The 18,391-nt window shown below is 36.3% G+C and overlaps 1 protein-coding gene across 23 annotated transcripts in view; it reads right to left on the bottom strand.

The window, feature by feature from the left end:
* The window catches only part of TJP1 (tight junction protein 1), a 236,065-nt gene that overhangs the window by 74,967 nt on the left and 142,707 nt on the right, over positions 1-18,391 (bottom strand). For all 23 annotated transcript variants that reach the window (XM_070571641.1, XM_070571543.1, XM_070571546.1 and 20 more), the window contains one exon: positions 10,252-10,308. In XM_070571641.1, the coding sequence (XP_070427742.1) occupies positions 10,252-10,299 (48 nt within the window). In that variant the 5' untranslated portion in view covers positions 10,300-10,308. The remainder of the gene's footprint in view (positions 1-10,251; positions 10,309-18,391) is intronic.

Raw genomic sequence — 18,391 nt, 5'->3', positions numbered from 1 at the left:
CTATTATGAAAAATGCTGCTATTAACATTCCCGCCTAAGTTACTGTGTGGATTTTTGTTTTCATCTCTCTTGGGTATATACCCAGGAGTGGAAATGCTGCCAGATCACAAGGTAACTCTATGTTTTACTTTCTTTTTTTGGAAGATTATCCCTGAGCTAATATCTGCCACCAATCCTCTTTTTGCTGAGGAAGACTGGCCCTGAGCTAACATCGGTGACCATCTTCCTCTACCTTTTTTATATGTGGGACGCCTGCCACAGCATAGCTTGGCAAGCGGTGCCATGTCTGCACCCGGGATCCAAACTGGCAAACCCCGGGCCGCGGAAGCAGAACATGCACACTTAACTGCTGCGCCACCAGGCCGGCCCCTGTTTAACTTTTGAGGAACCCTGTTTCCCTCAGCAGCTGTACCATTTTACATTTCACCAGCCAACATCCACATCCTCACCAACACTTTTTTATTGTCTGTCTTTGTGATTATAGCCATTCTAGTGGGTGTGACGGTATCTCACTGTGGATATATATTTCCCTGATGGCTAATGATACTGAGCATCTTTTCACATGCTTATTGGATATTTCTCTATCTTCTTCAGAGAAACATCGATTCAAATCCTTTGTCCCTTTTTCAAGTGAATTATTTGTCTTTTCATTGTTGAGTTATAAGAGTTTTCACATATTCTGGATACAAATCCCTTATCAGACATATGATGTACAAATATCTTCTCCCACTTTGTGGGTTATCTTTTTACTTTCTTCATAGTGTCCTTTGAAATACAAAAGTTTTAAATTTTGATGCAGTCCAATTTATCTGTTTCCTCTTTTGTTGTTTGTGTTTTTGACATCATATCTAAAAAACCATTGCCTAACCCAAGGTCATGAAGATTTATTTCCGTGTTTTCTTCTGAGATTTACAGTTTTGGTTCTTACATTTAGGTCTATGATCCATTTTAAGTTAATTTTTGTACATGATGTGAGGTAGGCGTCAAAATTCATTATTTTGCATATGGTTAACCAGTTGTCTCAGCACCATCAGTTAAAAAGACTATTCTTTCCGCCACTGCATTGTCTTGGCAACCTTGGTCCAAGTTTACTTCTTATTCAACCATCTCCCTTGTTGAAACACTTAGCTGCTCAAACTTAGATTATCTCTTAACTAGCTTCTTTGCTTTCAACATACTTTCACTATTTAAGTCTTTAGTACACACTCATTTAATCTTTTACATAATTCTTTTTCAGAAAATTAAAAAGTAGAGATGACCAGTTCATTCCTGAGTATTTACTTCATTTCTTAAAGGATTATAAAAAAAGTGCATTTTCTAAGAGAATATCTGAAACTAAAGAAAGTGTGGGTGGTATGTTGCAGTGGCAGGAGGAGTGAAACATAGGACCCTCTGGATCTCAAGCTATAGATCTGCACTGCCAATATGACAGCCATTAGACACATGACTACTGAGCACTTTAAATGTGGCTAGTCTTAACTTGAAATGTGCTGAAATCGTAAAATGTGCATTGGTTTTATAGGACTCAGCATGAATAAAAAAGTAAAGTCATGTGCCACATAACAAAGTTTCGGTCAATGATGGACCACATATATGATGGTGATCGCATATAATTAGTAGTACATATAGCCTAGGTATGTAGTAGGATACACCATCTAGGTTTGTTTAAGTACACTCTGATGTTCACACAATGATGAAATTGCCTAACAACACATTTCTCAGAACATGTTCGCATCATTAAGCAATATATGACTGCATATCAACTTCTAAATGTTGATCACATGTTGAAAATGACAATATTTTCGATTACGAGTCAAGTAAGATTATAAAATTAATTTTACCAATATTTTACATTTTTTAATGTGAAGACTATAAAATTTTATATTACACATATGGTTTGCATTATATTGCTATGGGACAATGGTAGTACAGACCTTCAAAGAGCGACTCTGCAGAATAGGTTGGCCTCCTAGGAAATTAAGTTTTCCTGGGCGTAATTAAGTACCAAGCACTAAGGGAATATAAAATTGATTAAGAATTCCGACTCTTGGGGCTGGCCCCGTGGCCAAGTGGTTAAGTTCACGCGCTCTGCTGCAGGCGGCCCAGTGTTTCGTTGGTTCGAATCCTGGGCGTGGACATGGCACTGCTCATCAAACCACGCTGAGGCGGCGTCCCACATGCCACAATTAGAAGGACCCACAACAAAGAATATACAACTATGTACTGGGGGGGCTTTGGGGAGAAAAAGGAAAAAATTTAAAAATCTTAAAAAAAAAAATTCCTACTCTTAAGAATGTTATAATACAGTAGGAGACAGGGTAGACAACTACCCAAGGTATACATTCATCTAATCAACTGAGGACCAATGGGGAGATGAGAATCCATGAGGCAAAGAGTTCTCACCTATTTTTGTTCTCTGATTCAGTTCCCGGGACTATAATAGTGCTTAGTATACAACAGAGCACTAAAAAATTACTTAGCCTTGAAGAATGAATAGGATTTGCATTCCCTGGTTTTTAGTATTCTAAATGAAGAAAGTTTCCTCTGAGAATGCACATAGAAGAATGAGGCACTATAAAAGCAGATCATGTATTATTCTTGACAGTAAATAGAAGAAAATGTTAAGAGTTTTAATCTACAGGACTTTTACTCTTTTTTTAGAGACGAAGTTTCTTTTCGTATAAGTGACCATCAGATGTCAAAGAATATGGATTTGCCCTTATTTGGCAACATACAGTCTCTATACTCCAGGTTATTTCCAAAAGAATATAGCCTCAAATTATCTCCTTCACTTATACTGCTGCCAAAAGCCCACTTCTCACCTGAAGGAAAATGACTTTCTCATTCCCATCAATGTTTCTTAAAAATATGATGCCAGAGGCTATGGCTCTCCATTTCAAACTGGAACATTTTAAAAAACGCATATTAGGGGCCCCATCCCAGACCAAATGAATCAGAATCTCTGGTAGCTGGGGATAACCCAAGTGATTCCTCTTTACAATAAACCTGGAGAGCCACTGCTCCAGATCAGTGCTCAGCAAACTATGGCCTGCAGGCCAAATCCAGCTAGCTGTCCATTTTTGTAAATAAAGTTTCACTGGAACACTGCCAAACCCATTTGTCTACCTTTTGTCTATGGCTGCTTTTGCAATACAACTGCAGAGCTGAGTAGTTGTGATAGAGATTTACGGACTGCAAGGCCTAAAATATTTATTTATTATTTGGGTCTCTACAGCAAAAGTATGTTGACAATCCTCTAGAAAGTCTAAATTTTATTCTGGATCAACTCAGAATACCAAAGGACTGAGATATTTGAAAATACAGTTCTGCAGCCTCAGAGAATGAAGTCAAGTGAATTATGGTTTTGCATAAGTCACTTGGCTTGCACTGACATGGCTATTTTTAAAAATCTTCAAAAACCAATTCCTGGGGGGGAGAGTTGTTGAGGACTCCCATTCTGTCACAGTGTCTCTTGGATGAGGCCCAGAGGCAACACAGCTCTGGGTTCCCAGCACAACAGTTAACATGTATAAAAACCAAACAACTATGAACTATATACTCATCTTATTTCTATGTACGTTCTGATGACATTTTTCTGGGCTAGTACCTGGCTCAGGGCAAAAGAAAACAGAAGCTTAGAAAGAGGCCAGCTACAGAATGGAACTTAGGCTAATCTTCTAGACATGAATTCTCAGACTCGCCTGAGTATTACAATTACCATGGTGAGTTGGTATGACACTTTTAACACATCGAGAAAATCAGATCCTGTTTTCTCAACATTCAGGATCTTTTCCTACTTGGCCTAAGCTAATGAGATACAGATCTATAGTAAATACACTTAGTATTTTCCCACACCTGAATTCCTAACAAAACCAGGCAATAGTCGTAAGAAGAAACATACTTTAGCTAATTTAAGTGCATTTTATTTTATTCTGCTTATCTAAAAACTGAAAAGGTACTGAGAAAAACAAATGTAACATGATAATGTCAAATTATACCCATGGTCTCGAATGATCTGGCTTCTACCTTAAGAAACTATAAAGAAGAGCAATTTAAACCCAATGTAAGCAGAAGAAAGGAAATATTAAAATAAGAGCAGAAATCAATGAAATAGAAAGCAGAATATAAAGGGCATTTTGAAAAGATCAATAAAATTATTAAACCTCTAGCCAGAATGACCAAGAAATAAGAGAAGACACAAAATACCAATATCAGAAATAAAAAAGGGACACCATTACAGATCCTACAACATTAAAATAAGGGAATATTATGAACAATTTTATGTCTATAAATTTGACAACTTAAGATGAAAGGGACAAACACTGTGAAAAATACAAACTACCAAAGCTACCCAAAAAACCGAAAAGATAACAAAGAAGAGATACGTAACCTGAATAGTCTTACGTAAAATTAAAGAATCTATAGTTAAAAGTCTTTCCACAAAAAAACCTACAGGAACAGATGGCTACACTGGTAAATTCTACAATCATTTAAGGAAGAAATAACATCAACTGTACGTTAACTCATCCAGAGAACACAATAGGAAGGAATACTTCCCAACTGTTTGTTTTGCGGCAATAGCTGTCCCAGATACCAAAACCAGATTAGAAAATCTAAGAAAAAAGTACTGACCAATATCCCTCATGAACAACTATGAAACAACTATTTTCACATAACGTTGGCAAATCAATCCAGCAAAATATAAAAGATAATACATCACAAAAATGTAGAATTTATCTTGGGAATGCAAGGCTGTTCCACATGCAAAAAAGCCAGAAATTTGACCATACCAGCAGACTAAGAAAATTCATATGATAACCTGAATCAATACTTGCAAAAAGAGCACTGGCAAAATTCAACATCCATTCATGATTTTAAAAAAAGCCTCTCAGCAAACTAAGTATAAAAGGGAACTTCTTCCTCAATCTAGCAAATGGCACAATACAAATACAAGGCAACTTCCTTAACCTGATGAAGGGCATCTACAAAAACCCTATTGCTAACATCATACCTAAGGGTGAAAGACAGAATGCTTTCATCTAAAATTTGGAATGTGGAAAAGATGTCTGTTCACCATTCCTATTCAACAATATCTTGGAAGTCCTAGCTAGTGCAATAAGGCAGAAAAAAAATAACCAGCGTAAAGGCATACCTTGTTTTATTCTGCTTCACAGATACTGTGTTTTTACAAATTAGAGGTTTGTGGCAACCCTGAGTCAAGAAAGTCTATCAGTGCCAGTTTTCCAAAAGCATTTGCTCACTTCATGTCTCTGTGTCACACTTTGGTAATTCTTGCAATATTTCAAACTTTTTCATTGTATTTGTTATGGTGATCTGTGATCAGTAATCTTTGATGTTACTGCTGAACATCATAATGCACATATCGTACTGTAGCCCACGGATCAAGGAGTAATTTCGACTTTCAAGTCTTATTATTTAAGAAATACATGTCATAAGGCTATAGCTGCCATAGATAGTGATTCCGTTGATGGATCTGGGCAAAGTAAGTTGAAAACCTTCTGGAAAGGATTCATCATTCTAGATTCCATTAAGAACATTCGTGATTCATGGGGAAAGGGCAAAATATCAACATTAACAGGAGTGTGGAAGAAGTTGATTCCAACCCTTATGGATGACTCAGGCATTCCAGACTTCAGAGGAGGAAGTAACTGCAGATGAAATAGCCAGAGAACCAGAATTACAAGTGGGGCCTGAAGATGTGACTGAATTGCTGCCATCTCATGCTAAGACTTTAATGGATGAGGAGTTGCTTCTTAAGGATGAGCAAAGAAGGTGGTTTCTTGAGATGGAATCTACTCCTGGTGAAGATGCTGTGAAGATTGTTGAAATGACCACAAAGGATTTAGAATATTCTAAAAACTTAGTTGATAAAGTAGTGGCAGGGTTTGAGAGGACTGACTCCAATTTTGAAAAAAGTTCTACTATGGGTAAAATGCTAGCAAACAGCATTGGATGCTATAGAGAAATAGTGTGTGAAAAAAAGTCAATTGATGCAGCAAAGTTCATTGTTGTCTTATTTTAAGAAAATTGCCACAGTTACCAGAACCCTCAGCAACTACCAACCCGATCAGTCAGCTGCCATCAACATCAAGGTATGACATTTCACCAGCAAAAAGATTACGACTTGCTGAAGGCTAAGATGATGGTTAGCATTTGTCAGCAATAAAATATTTTTAAATTAAGGCACATACATTTTTTTAGACATAATGCTATTGAACAAAGACTACAGTATAGTGTAAACATAACTTTTATATGCACTGGGAAACCAAAAAATTCATATGACTCACTTTACTGCAATATTTGCTTTATTGTGGTGGTCTGGAACCAAACCTGCAATACTCCAAGGTATGCCTGTATACATCAGAAAGGAAGAAATAAAACTGCCTCTATTCACAGATGACATAACTGTCTACACAGAAAAATGCCAAGGAACTAGAAAGTTTAGAAAAGTTCTAAGTTCACTATTAAAAAAAAAATCTATTGTATTTCTACATACTAGTGAACAATCAAAAGTTGAAATTAAAAAAGATGCCACTTAGAATGGCACTAGGAAGCACGGAATACACTTAACTAGAAATTTAACAAAATGTGTGCAAGATCTATAAGCCAAAAACTACAAAACAGTACAGTAGACCCCATCATCCATGGGGGATACATTCCAAGACCCCCGGTGGATGCCTAAAACCGCGGATAGTATCAAACTCTCTATATACTATGTTTTCTCCTATACAATGTACATACCTATGATCAAGTTTGATTTATAAATTAGGCACAGTAAAAGATTAACAATAATAACTAATAAAATAGATCAAAACAATATACTGTAATAAAAGTTACAGTAGATCACAGCAACCTCACCATAAGATTTTTTTTTCCTTTTTAAGTTGAGAACATTCACCTTTCCACTTAAAGGAAGCACTTTATGGCTTCTTTTTGGCATATCCGAATTGCCAGTATCACAACTCTTGCACTTTGGGGACGTTATTGAGTAAAATGAAGGTTACCTGAACACAAGCACTGCAACACTGTGACAGTCAATCTGATACCTGGGCTGGCTACTAAGTGACTAACGAGTAGGTAGTATATACAGCATGGATATGCTGGACAAAGGGATGATTCATGTCCAGAGCAGAAGAGAGAGGGACAGCATGAGATTTCATCACTACTCAGAATGGCATGCAATTTAAAACTTCTGAATTGTTTATTTCTGGAATTTTCCATTTAATATTTTCAGACTGCAGTTGACCGTGGGTAACTGAAACTGCAGAAAGCAAAACTGTGAATAAAGGGGGACTACTGTAATGAAGGAAATAAAAGAATGGAGAGATACATCATGTTCACAGCTTGAAAGATTCAATATTGTTAAGATGTCAATTCTCCCCAAATTGATCTGTAGATGCAATGCCATCCCAATGAAAATCCCAGATTTTTTTTAGTTGACAAATTTATTCTAAAATTTATATAGAAAGGCAAAGGAACTAGAATAGTCAAAACAATTTAAAAAAGAAGAAGTTTAGAGGATTCACTCTAATTTCTGCACTTAATATAAAGCTACAGTAATCAAGGCAGAAGTAATTGGCAGAACGATAGACACATAGATCAACAGATCACACTAGAGAAAGACTCACATAAATATGGTCATTGATTTGTGACAAAGGTAGAAAACAATTAAATGCAGAAAGGATAAATGGTTGTTCAAAAAACTGAACACCTGTATTTAAAAAAAAAAATCCCCCTGCCCATCTCTCTTAACATACAAAATTTAACTCAAATGAAACTTCTAGAAGAAAACACAGGAAAAAAATGTTCATGACTTTGGGTTTGGCAGAGATTTCTTAGATACAAAACCAAAAGCATGACTGACAAAAGCAAAAACTAACAAACTGGGCTTTACCAAAATTTAAAACTTAGGCTCTGCAAAAGACACCGTTAATTGAAGGAAAAAGGCAAGCCACAGACTGGGAAAAATATCTGCAATGATACCTGATAAAGAACTTGTATCCAGAAGATATAAAGAACTCTCAAAACTCAATAACAACTTCTGTATACCAAGGAACAAAATCCACAGAATGAAAAGGCAATCCATGGAATGGGAAAAAATATTTACAAGTCATATATCTGAAAAGGGGTTAAAATACAGAATATATAAAGAACTCCTACAAATAAAAACCAAACAACCCAATTAAAAACCAAATAACCCAAATAAAAAATTGGCAAAAGATTTAAATAGATGGTAAATTTTATGTTATGTGTATTTTACGATTTAAAAGAATTCAATAATAAGAAAAGCAACCCAATTAAAAATGGGCAAAAGACTTTAACACATTTTACCGAAGATATATGGATAACAAATAAGCACATAAACAGATACTCAATATAATTAGTCTTTAGAAAACTGCAAACTAAACCACAATGACATAGCACTACACACCTATTAGAATGGCTGAAATTACCAGAAAAACAACAACCCTGATAAGATTAAGTGTTGGTGAGAATACAAAGCAATTGGAGCTCTTACACATTGCTGGTGGGGATGTAAAATGGTACAGTTTGGCAGCTCTTACAAGAGCCTCACAGTGATTCCATTCCTAAGTATTTACCCAAGAGAAATGAAAAGTTATGTTCACTCAAAAACCTACACTACAGCAGATTTATTATTCATAATTAGCAAAAACTGGAAACAACCCAAATGTATCAAAACTGGAAAATGAATAAGCAAATTATTCTACATTCATACAATGGAATGTTACTCAGCAATAAGAAGGAATTATCCATTAATACAAACATGAGAAATCTCAAATGCATTAGGTGAGTGTAAGTCAATCTCAAAAGGTTACATATTATATGAGTTCACTTACATGACATTCTGGAAAAGGTAAAAGCATAGTAACAGAAAACACATCAGTGGTTGCTAAGTGCTGGGGAGAGGGGATGGGGCTGACTACAAATGGGCACAAGGGAAAGTTTCAGGGTGAGGGAACTATCCTATATTTTGACGGTGGTGGTAGTCACATCATCATATATGGTTGTCAAGCTTAGAACTGTACACCAAGGATGAATTTTACTGTATGTAAATTATACCAATAAAAACAATAAAGTTATTAAGAAAATAAATGTAAAGTGATAAAATAATACCAAATTATTCTATTATAACCAGTCAACTAAACAATTATAAGGTATGAAGTTATATGTTCAATATGATTTAAATATGCTATCAGCACATTTCGAACAGAGAAAGGCCATTTTAGCTTTATAAATTAAAAGATTTCATCATTTAGGGAGACATAAAAAAGTTGACTATATCTTATCTGAAATCACTGTTTTTTAATAATTAATTTATATGTACATTATCTATTATGTGCAGATTCAAATATTCATGAGATAATCAAGGGCATGGTTCAGGACCATGATTTTCCCCCTTGCCATCTTCCTGCTGATGGACATAGCTGGTAGAAACAGTAAGTGTGAAGTATTTCAATGCTGTCTCCTCTCTTTCTATACATTCTCTAAAGGGAAGGGTAATCAGTAGAGTCAGCTCTCTTCAAAGGGAGGAAAGGGACAGCTATGGGAGGCACTCACTTTTCGTCAAGCATGATTAGGTGCCATTAGCCCCATTTTAAATATGTGAAAAACCAAGGCTGTAGAAGGGGGATGGATTACTTGTGCATTTCTAAAGGGAAACAGGGAGAACTAGGACTCAAATTCAGGGCACTATCACTTCAGACAAAGCTCTTACTCTTACCCAGCTTACTGACATTTGCTCTCTGCCCATCTGCAACTGCTTAAGCAATAGCTTCGGTCTACATGTTTCAAATCACCAAGTATCTTTTAAGATTTTATTAACCACATGACCTGGTTTAATTTTAAACCCCAACCATACAACACATGCCTATATATGCAGACAGGCTGAAGCAGTTTACAATTTATACCAACGCACAGTGTCTCTTAGCTGATCACTTAAAATTTTTTTTAAAAAATCACTTAATTTCTTAAGTCAGGAATAAAAACAGCAAATATACAAATAACAACCAAAAACATACACCAAAAAAAAATCATGTTCACTTTTAACCTTAATAAAGAATTTATTGCAACTCTAATTTTAAACAAAGGAATACAGAAAAGTTTTTCCCCTTTCTTCTGGCTTCCTGACATCTGGTTTTCCTCTATTGTTTTCAAAAGCTGCCAGTATCCTGAGTTACACACAGATTATTTACCGCAACAGAAACTTACCCTGTGAAGCGTCACTGTGTGTTGTTCCCATATAGCTGTTTCCTCCATTACTGTGTTCTGATAAAGGAAAAGAAAAACATATCATTTATCTTTTAAGAAAATGTCTTTAATAAAGTGAATGAGAACACAAACAATTTAGCACACTGAAACACCAAAATTTGCACTTGTAGTATTAGATACTCTGAAAGAAGCTTAATAGTTATGGAAGGCTTTTTGTTTGCTTTTGTTTTTGTTGTAAGAGACAGGAAACTACACACAGGAACTTCCTTTGTTTTTAACTTAATTTGGACAGATGCCTCTACACTCATTTCATGCCAGCTGAAATTGGTATTCCAGCTAATTCTGAACTTTATATTTAACATCAGACAGAAAAGAATAAAAGTTGGAATAGTATTATTTAAAATATCTAATGATGCATAAAACAGTTAAAAGCATTCTTTATGTTGTGCAAAGGAAGGAAAAGTCAAATTCCTCTGAACTCAGTAAATATAAATATACATGTTACAGGAAAACAGATAAGGCCATCTGATAGGTTTGGTCAATGGTCGCTTTAATATCACATTTAAACCCTACTGCTCCACCTAGTTTCAGTTTTACTACAGAATTATCTTTTCAAGCTTTGTTTATAACCCCAACAAAAAAAATGCCTTTTCTAGTATATGTATAATGCACACAAGCATAGAGGAGATGCAAAAAAAGCAAAGCAAAAAACAACGCCAAAAAACCCCCCAAGAATCACCATAATAATAAAAGTGATGCAAGCCTCAACACAGGTATTACTCAAACCACAGAGTAGTTCAGTCTCATCTCCTGTCAAGAACCTCTTACTAGAGAGCAAAATAAATTACTACCCAAGAGATAAGAACTAAAGAATTCAAAATAAACTTCTTATAAATTGGGTTAATTACTCTTAAAGGCTTAAAATAATCCAGTCTCTTTTAATGCTATCATTTTATGGAACTGGAACTCCTAAGAAATTAATGTTCACAAACAAATTTTTCTTAAAAAGGCTTTTTCAGAATTATCAAAAGGTAGGGTGGGAGGGGAGAATAATAACCATGACATTTTCAGAACATCACTAGTTATCCATTATAATAAATGCCTGTTTCACAAGTAAGATCTGACTTCTATTACACTGGCCATCATTCCATCATGAGAACATGTCCATCAAGGTGCCATGGGCCCATTTTTCCTTTTCCACAGCAACTTTAATCGAAGATTAATGTCACTTTGGAAAATGAATCCCCATAAAGAGAGCCTACTTCCCTAAATTCAAAGCAACTAGATTAACTTTCCTGCCAGATGAATAAGAGAGGGAGAAAAAGGATCTCTGTTCACTCCCATAGATAAGAACTGCCAACCTTACTAGCGTTTTGTTTCAATCTTCCAATCAAGTGCAGCAAAAATCTCCCTCTAATGAGACCTCTGCTGGAAACAAAGCTGCTTTGTTTTTTTTAACAAAAATTGACCAAGATTTATGTATTAAAAAAAATTCCTCCACCAATGTGAAGCAATGATGATATGAGTAATTCTGCCAAACATCAAGAATCCTACTAAAATATACATGATAAAAATATCTTCAATAATTGCCAGTTTCTCCAATCTTAGCTGACTTAATTAAAAATGGGAACTGCTTGCACAGCTCTAAGCTCCTCTTTTCTTGATCCACTTCTTTAACCAGTAGCCTGCTTCACTGCCTTTTTAATCCCCTTCCTATCAGGGCAAACTGAAAGTGATCTGATAGCCGGCAAGTGCCTCGAAATATATTCTTTGGTATGAAACAGTTTATCATCCTCCATATGATTTTAATGACCAGCACAGTTTTCCATTTTGTAAAAGAATATTAATCAAATGGGAAATTTATTTAATGGGGGGAACGCAGGTTATGAAAAAGCTTATACACTGTTATCCTAATTTTGTTTAAACGTGAGTAAGAAAAGAAAGGCTGAAAGGATACACAAAATATTAACATAGATCATCTTCAAAGTGAGGGGCTTATGGGTGACATTTTTTCATTAGGTATTTTCTCTTTTTGCTTTCCTTTCTCCATTCCCAATCAGAATAAATCGCCGAAGTATTTTAAACAACATTCAACAAATCCCCTTTGAAATTCAATATCTATTTTTAACTTTGCTTTGAGGAAAATCAAATGATATTTATAAGAAGATTATTTTATGTTTTATTGTTAATTATAAAAAGTATTCCGGGGGCCGGCCCCGTGGCTAAGTAGTTAAGTTCGTGCGCTCCACTTCGGAGGCTCAGGGTTTTGCTGGTTCGGATCCTGGGCGCGGACATGGTGCCACTCATTAGGCCACGCTGAGGCAGCGTCTGACATGCCACAACTAGAAGGACCCACAGCTAAAATATACCACTATGTACTGGGGGATTTTGGGAGAAAAAAGCAGGAAAAAAAAAGTATTCTGTCAGTAAAGGAGCTATACATTAAGATCTCAATGTACAAACTTTTGGAGGAGTACAATAAGAGAAACAAATTATTTTGCTTGAATAAGTAAAGGGGGAAAATAAAAATACTAAAGCAATTATTCTCAGTATTCCAATCAAAATTACTGTCTCTTCTTTGGAGGGATCAGAAAAGTGGACATCTCAACCAACTCAATGGCCTCCCAAAAAAGGGTAATGTAATAGGCTCACTTCTCCGTTAAAGCCAAACACAGTCTTATTAGCTTGATTTTTCAGAAGGGAGATCAATGTACAAGAAGGCAAGAGAGAATGAAACATCAAAAATATGGGTTAGTTAGGCTCTTGACCAGCACATTAACCAATCTGATGCATAATATAAATGAGTTATTATACCTTGCCAATCTTTATCACTTTGGGGGGTTAAAAAAACAACTGAAAAATGTATTCCTAGTTTAAACTGTGGACCATGCCATCTCTCTCCACTCTCCAGCCTTTGGTTTCCTTCAGTGGCAAAGCAGCGAAATTCTATCCCTGGTTGTTTGTATAACCAGCAGGACTTGAGGACTTCTAAAGGCATTGAGGGATGAGGAGAAGGATGAACACAGAGGCTTGTGATAATGCAAATACACTAAAATATAATAGTAGAATCTCAGTTGTCAGGATTCAAGTACCCATTGTAAAATTCTTTCAACTCTGCTATGTTTGAAAATGATCATAGGGGCTGGCCCGGTGGCGCAGTGGTTAAGTGCGCACATTCCGCTTCTTAGTGGCCGGGGTTCGCCGGTTCGGATCCCGGGTGCAGACATGGCACCGCTTGCAACGCCACGCTGTGGTAGGTGTCCCACATATAAAGTAGAGGAAGATGGGCACGGATGTTAGCTCAGGGCCAGGCTTCCTCAGCAAAAAGAGGAGGACTGGCAGTAGTTAGCTCAGGGCTAATCTTCCTCAAAAAAAAAAAAAAAGGAAAGAAAGAAAATGATCATAAAATGTTGGGGGGGAGGAGCTTCTTACAGTAAATCACTCAGAAATTGAAGGCTAAAATTGACATAAAAACATTTTTAGTACTAGGAAACTTATTAGGCATTATTTTCATGAGCACTACATAAAGAAAAAATGCTCATTAATGACTAAGAATTCTGATACTTTATTCTAGTTAACAAAAGAGAGGGAGGTGTCCGTTCGAAGAATACAAGTGGCCTGGGGGTGAAGAAACAGAAATGGGGCAGGGGAAGGGGGCATTGAACTTCTTCACTGTGAACCCTTTTGTAGTATTTTATCAAGTTCATCTATTACTTATTCAAATAAATGATTTTTAAAACAACATCTTTATTATAAACTTGCTTAGTTGTCATTTTTCTTATTTAAATAAAAGCAGAATGCATAATTGCATAATTTGCATGAAGATCTCCTGGTAAATCAATACTCATTCCCAAAGCATTTAGGCTTGTGAGAGACCAAATAAAAGGTGCTATTTCTCTAAGCATGATTCCAGCACTACCATGCCCTCATAACTTTGAAAGATGCTGTTAAATAGAAAATGAACCAGACGAGCAATACTGAGATCACAACCCAAATCTGCCATTAACTAGACAGTGACCTTAGTTTTCCGTACCTATAAAATTAAGAAACTGGATGAAATTATCTCAAGTAAGAAGTCCTTTCCAGCTCCAAAATTCTGTCAGACTACAATTCCAATTGGAGTCCAAGTATAATTCCAATTCCAAATAGGCTGCAATTCAATAATTAGTGAAACACTGCAGGCATCAAGAGTGACTCAATTAGTGGCTACTGGATTCTGAGTTCTACGTACATTTCTAAGTCAGCGTCAAATGACTAGAATCACAATTACTGAAGCAAAAAGTTGCATTTCAAAATCTGCCAAGAGTTTGTTTGGTTTCTCTGTTCTAAGCTCCAGCTGGCAAAGACACTACTCAGATCACCAACTCCAAATGGCTTCCTGCCAAAACTTCAGATCCCAATTCTAGGCAGTTTCACTGTCCTTTAGGGCTGATTACAGATCAAATGGGGAAGAGACAGGAGGACACAAGAACTGACGAGAATGGATGAACCTGTAATTGGGAGAAGATCAAATCCCAAATAGAATAACTACAGTGTTCTCCAAATGAAGGAAAATCTTAACTCCTTAACATTATCTAAATACACAGCCAGTTACATTTTACCACTCTTTGCACTATAATTTTAAAAACAATCCATTCATTTATTCACTCATTCATTCAACAAACATTCATCAGATATGTTAAGTGCTGTGGAGGACCAGAAATAGGTCCCTCTTCCTCTCTAGGGACTCAAGGAGAAGGCTTACAATAACACTGGATAAATGGTGTATGTAAGAGGTGTCATGGAGGATGGAGCTGACCCTGCCTGCTGTGAAGACAGGAGTCCCTGAGAAAGTAACACTTGAGTTCAAGCTTGAAGGATGACCAGGAAAAAAAGTGGAGAAAGATGTTTTGGAAGAAGAAAAAGCATGTCAGCAAGGTTGCTGATGCTGCAAATAATGAAGGCTTTGGTATGGCTGAGTTATAAAATTTGTAGAACAGGAAAAGGGTAAAAAAACAGGATGCAAAAGGACTACCACAAAAGGCCTTGTACTGCAATGCTAAGGACTTTCAACCCAATGGGAAGACACTAAGGAACTTTAGGCTATCAAATGATACAGCCAGAATTCATTCTGAAGGCTGTTAAGTAGAAGATGAATTTGAGGCAGGTAGACCAGTTAGAAAGTTAAAGTGAAAAGGAGGGAGGAGTTAAAGATGGCTGCTGGGTTTCTGAACCAGGCAGCTGAGTGAAAAAGCAAGAAAGAAAAGATCACAAATCCAATTTTAGATATCCTTAACCTAAGATGCCTATGGAAATACTGAAGCAGATATAGGCAATGGGCAGTTGAATATACAGGCGTGAAGATGAAGACTGAGATCTGGAGTAGATAAGCATCCAGGAGTAATCAACGAAGCAGTACTGAAACCAAGAGCAAAGATCCAACTGCCAAAGAACTAAGATGACTCTGTGGACTACAAATACTTAAGGGCTGGGGCGGTGCGGGGGGGAGGAACCAAAGGAACTTGAGAAAGAACAGCCAGTGAGGAACTAACATAAAACATAACTTACTGTCCAGAGAATACTCCAAAATATAAAAATAGAAGATATCATAAAAGAATAAAATTTCCTTATATTCTTTAAATTGTTGGACTCTTAAATATTATTAAGTATACATCTAAAAGAGTTTATTCAGTACTATCTCTTGAATAAAGCATGGTGACCACTCTTTCTTGATGACCTGCAATCCTCCCTTAAGAAAATCAAGCAGTAAACGGAGGTATAACACTCTGTTGCTCTTTCTGGGCTCCTTCTGTGAGCAGAGCTGCTACACTGGATGGTTTCTGAATTCTTCTGCCCTCCAAAGTGTTTTCGTTTTTTTTTTTTTTTTAGCTTTTTTCCAACCAAAATAGAAAGCAAGATCACCTATTGAGATGAGGTTGAGCCAGGAACTTAGGAAGTACAACCTAAGTTTTAGTAAATAAAACAGATGACCCCTGATCCTCCTTGACATTTCAATTAAGTATTTAGTTTCAATTTTGTTATCTCTGCTATGAAAATGAGTACAAGAAAGAGACTAGTGTACGCGTTAAAAGGTGGGGAAAATACACATTTAGATAGATCTGAAGGGCTATCCATTAAACTCTCACAATGGAGATGTCCAATCGGTAGTAAAAAAGATAAATCTAACATCAAATGAAGGGAGGTCTTGGAAACACTCAGGGATTCAACAAACTTCACAAATACAAGAGAGGAACTCACTAAGCATAGGAATTAAAATAATGACCAAAATAACAGTACAGCAACTGTAGGATGACCATTTCAATAGAAAGTAAGTAAATTTAGCATCCTACACCTCACTATACTCAACACCAGTTAAATTTTCAAATACTGTGCATCTACCCTTTGGGTGACAATTTAGGAGACAAATGATGAGATGGATATGATTAGAAAACATTAAGAGTTGGAAGAAAGACATAAGTGGATACAGAATTTTTTGGTTGATCAAAGCTGGAAGTTAGCTTAAAATGTAAGGCCACAGATAAATCACTATATTTGCTGCTGTTCTAAGATCAAAGTATGGAATATCAGCTTAAATAAGTTACCATTATATGCACCTTAAACATGGAGAAATTTTCATCAGGGACAGTTACAGATACTCTAGAGAACTTTGAGGGCTCTTCAGTTATCAAAAATAAAACTATTTTTAGCTGGACATTTTCTAATGGCTGATGATGGATAAAAGACTCTTCAAATTCTTTCCAAGTAGAAACGGGAAAGGGGATGGGGTAGCAGGGAGGATGAGGAAGTGATATTTCTGAGAGTAACTTTTTGTGTAGCTGTGACTCTTAGAAGAGCAGTATTGTTTTATGATATGTATCTTTCACATATCAAAAAAAATAAACCATTAAAAGCAATAAAGGAGTGTGGGGGGGGTGGGGCAGGATCCAAAATGGAATACAAATAGTAACAAATGAACCTAATTGTATTACAAATGAATAATATGACCACACTGAAGAAGGCAGGGAAGAAAAGAAGCTAAGTAACTGTGGAAAACAGTATCCTGACTGATGGCTGTAAGGCCAAAGACTAAAAGAATTGTAGAAAAATTCTGTAGCCTAATTAGACTAAGTCTTGCTCCGGGGGGTATGGATAAAAATTTGAAACTATTTTGTGTGTATACTAGAAAGATAAGCAAACACATTGTAGATAAGGAGAGCTGGGTTTCTATTGTTGGAGAAAAATGTTATCAATAAGAAAAGGAGGGAGGCTAAAATGAATCTATGATGTGAGATCGAAATCTGAGGTATCAGAATAAACTCATGATTTTAAATATATATACAGATAAATACAGAAATAAAGTCATGTAGATATTCAGAGGTTAGTAAGCACATGTCTATTGCCTAGCCCCGTCTGCTGAGCAAGCCTAGAAGAAAGAAAAACCCAACAGCAATGAGCACAGCTAGCATAGAGATATTAATTTCTAAATACTATTCTCTAATAAAATGAACCAGGATTCCCTGGAGAAGTGGTTGGTTCCACGGCTGGGGCAGGGAAAATACAAGATGAATCTGGAATATCATGTGGCATCAGAAATTAAGGGACTGCTCAAAAAGTACAGGGGTTTGTCAAAGCAACAGGAACCAATCTGACGCAGCTTCTACAGGCCAAAGCTGGAATATCCTGAGCGACACTTGAGTGAGCAACAAAATAAACAACAACAGCATGAGACTTTAACCCACAGAATAAAACAGATATCCACGAGTCCACACTGACAGAATCAAGTAAACAAGTAAGTGCGAAAGGGACAGCTCTTCCCTAAAGTGGAATTTCAATGAACAATGTAGAAGGAAAAAAGGAGACAAAATCACCATCAGGCAAACTCCACAAATTGTTGAAGATCCACCAATACATGCTAAAATTAGTAGGTGAAAGTTTGAGGAGATAACAGGATTAGCATAGCCTCACATTATCTCCTTCAAAATATTTATCAATCACAAAAATACAGTAATTTTACGGTGGAGAAATACCACCTTAACCAAGTGATCAAGGTGAACATCACCAACAACACCTATCACCATCATGAATCCTTAATATGATGCACCAAGGACGCAATATGGTTTTTACACCATATTCTTGCCAAAAATGCATCACTCATGCCAAA

This window comes from Equus przewalskii, chromosome 1 (genome assembly GCF_037783145.1).
Source record: "Equus przewalskii isolate Varuska chromosome 1, EquPr2, whole genome shotgun sequence".
NCBI classification, from domain to species: domain Eukaryota; kingdom Metazoa; phylum Chordata; class Mammalia; order Perissodactyla; family Equidae; genus Equus; species Equus przewalskii.
The sequence above is the reverse complement of the archived record's forward strand: the minus strand, read 5'-3'. Positions and strand labels throughout refer to the sequence as shown.